The sequence below is a fragment of the Penaeus monodon genome, chromosome 25, assembly GCF_015228065.2.
Source record: "Penaeus monodon isolate SGIC_2016 chromosome 25, NSTDA_Pmon_1, whole genome shotgun sequence".
In the NCBI taxonomy this organism is placed as follows: Eukaryota; Metazoa; Arthropoda; class Malacostraca; order Decapoda; family Penaeidae; genus Penaeus; species Penaeus monodon.
Window position 1 is genome coordinate 7,178,953 of NC_051410.1, and position 2,617 is coordinate 7,181,569.

Genomic DNA, 2,617 nt, shown 5'->3' on the forward strand with positions numbered 1-2,617 from the left:
GTAAACACTTTAATATCGTCTCACCTTCTCCCTCTAGGCATTAGTAAAAGATGAATGATATATAAGAAAGTGTTGGTTACACAACTATTAAAGAAGATAAGACAACCAATTTCCACAAGGCGACTGCTGAATAATTACGTATTTTACGAGGAGCTCTGTCTCCTTCACCGACTCACAACATTCAAGAAAAGGTGTCCTCTCTTTAAACAATATGCTTGTTATATATTCTCCCGTTTGTCGCAATTGTAATCACTCAGAATAAAGGAATGAATAAATACGAATAGTTAAACTTAACAAAAGGAATTTAAATGCGTAAAATGACTACTGTGGTTACGAAAATTACAAAATCAATGGTAATAATGATAAAATTGCAATGACAATAATATGATGCTGTTGACAGAAATTCAACCAAATAATCCTATCAATTAAAGTGCTACGAACCACGGAAAGACATTTCAAACCAAACTCACTATAAAACCAAATGATATTTTAGAGGTCGCGAGATCAAAGCCAGTTTAGAACACCTAGGGTTAAAACACGTGTTCGCGTGTGTTTTGATTCACGGTTATAGCTTTTTATCGAATATGTGATACCGTCTCTAACTACTTTCTTTGAACTTTTAAAAGCCCTATCTTTTCTAACACTTTGCGTTCCAAAATGGTTGCGAAAATTAGTTGTTTTAATATTTTTAACTACTTCACGCTGTTTTTGTTTGCTTATGTGCTTCTGAAAATTATCGTAATTCAGTTACAGATGAGGATAAAGATGACCATAAGCAATTTTTATAGAATAATGATGACACGATGATGATGACTGCGCTGATAATATATCGATGACTATGGTACACTGCATCCAAGAAACAATTGTTCAACGTGATGTTATTTTTCAAATAACATAAGTTTTACAGAACGCCCTTACCTGCTAATACCATTACTTAACGTCCATTACTATTTCCTATTGCTGTATTCATTATCTCTTTTAAAAGTAAGTACCGAGAAGTACCTGATTATATTATGTACAACCTCCATAATGTTTGTAAATGTATACCCCGGTTTTATACTTGCAATACAATAATGAAGACGAGCAAATGCAATGTGTAAGAATGTTATGAAACAACTACAGTAAAGTGGGATTAGCAAAGTGACGTCACATTTTATAATTTCCTTTACATTGTGGCTGCGTTTCATTTCTATGCCGGGTATCTTTAAACACTGACCGCTCGATTGTTGTTCCCCAAAGATTATCTTTTAATAGACGAACCAAACCATTTGTTAATGTTCGTTCTCCTTCCCTGCTACGCTTCATCACTAACCCAAACACTTCACTACTGAGCAAATGGGCTTGTCTTAATGGAGTTGGTAATGGAGTGATTAAACACTTCAAAGTGACCATGGTTCATGATTAATAAGGAAAAAAATGATCATTGATGCTTTGGGTCCGTCATTAAGGGAGATTAATGGAAAGCTGTGGCTGGCGAGTGCGATGGCCAAGGCATATGGCGGCAGCAGATGGTACTGGCAATCCCTTAATAAGCTTTGCAATCCTTTCCAGGGAAAATATGCGTTTGATTACCAACGAAAACGAAGCAACAACAAGGCTCTTCGGGTGTTTTTCCGCGCAGGAAGTATATCAATGTAAGTCAATACATTTTTCTTATCTTCACTTATTACGACACGGCAGCGTTCGGCCACCATGACCAAGCAGGTTGGTCGAGCGAGCGTCCAGCCCGTGTCATCTCTCTCCCCTCGCCCATTCAGGCCCTGTCTGAGCCTCCCCTCGCTCCCTGGCATTGTTTACCCTCACCTCGTGCACACTAATGTATAAAAATGATAAAACGTCCCACCTCGCGCCTAAAAACCTCCCATTGTATTCATTAGTTTCCCCTTCCCTCCGGGGACTTCCAGTTTTCTGTGCGAGTGTCCGAATGGTCAAAAGTTTCCAACTTTCCGAGAAGACATTTCCAGATCGTATCCCATTTTCTTCGCATTATCACATGACAGACGTCTTGGAACGCGACGCACTTCTTCCCAGACGCATTATCAACTAATTCCTTTCTATCTAGTCGGCGATATAATTATTTTCCTCGGAGATGGCAGAGGGCAATCGCACCAACTCTAACTCGGTCGCCGTCCGCGCCGTGTCCTATCCACCTTAAACCGCGCGGCCAAATCCTCCCTAATAACGCCCTTCCGACAAGAACGCATAGAGCCGTAAGTCCCAGCGCACCGGGGCAAGGGACAGCGCCTTCATTAAAAGTCCACATTACCGACTAAACTATCGATGCAGCCATTGTATCCTGCTGGACATAAGGAGAGTAAAATATGAGAGCAAAGAAGGATATGTGTGTGCCTCTCGAGACCCCGCTAAGTGGGACATCAGGCCGCTACACTTACTTAGGCGATTGTTTGCAGTTTCCTTCGTGGCTGAAGCTTCACTGAACCAAGTACGTTCGCGCTCCTTAGTGTATTGGTTTTCGAAACTCATTGTTCGAGGAATTTCCAGCAGGGTAACGCATCCATTGGGGAATAAGCTATATAATTTATATTCATGAGTCGATAGCGATTACCTTTTCCGTATAAAAAAGTTTGGCCGCTGCAGTTATTAATAATTCCGAGGG

General features: G+C 40.5%; 1 protein-coding gene across 1 annotated transcript in view; it reads left to right on the top strand.

Moving 5' to 3' along the window:
- The window catches only part of LOC119589313 (coiled-coil domain-containing protein 22 homolog), a 7,736-nt gene extending 6,098 nt beyond the window's left edge, over positions 1 to 1,638 (top strand). The window contains exon 8 of the mRNA XM_037937935.1: positions 1,552 to 1,638. Coding sequence (XP_037793863.1) covers positions 1,552 to 1,638 — 87 coding nt within the window. The remainder of the gene's footprint in view (positions 1 to 1,551) is intronic.
- The last annotated feature ends 979 nt before the right edge of the window (positions 1,639 to 2,617 follow it).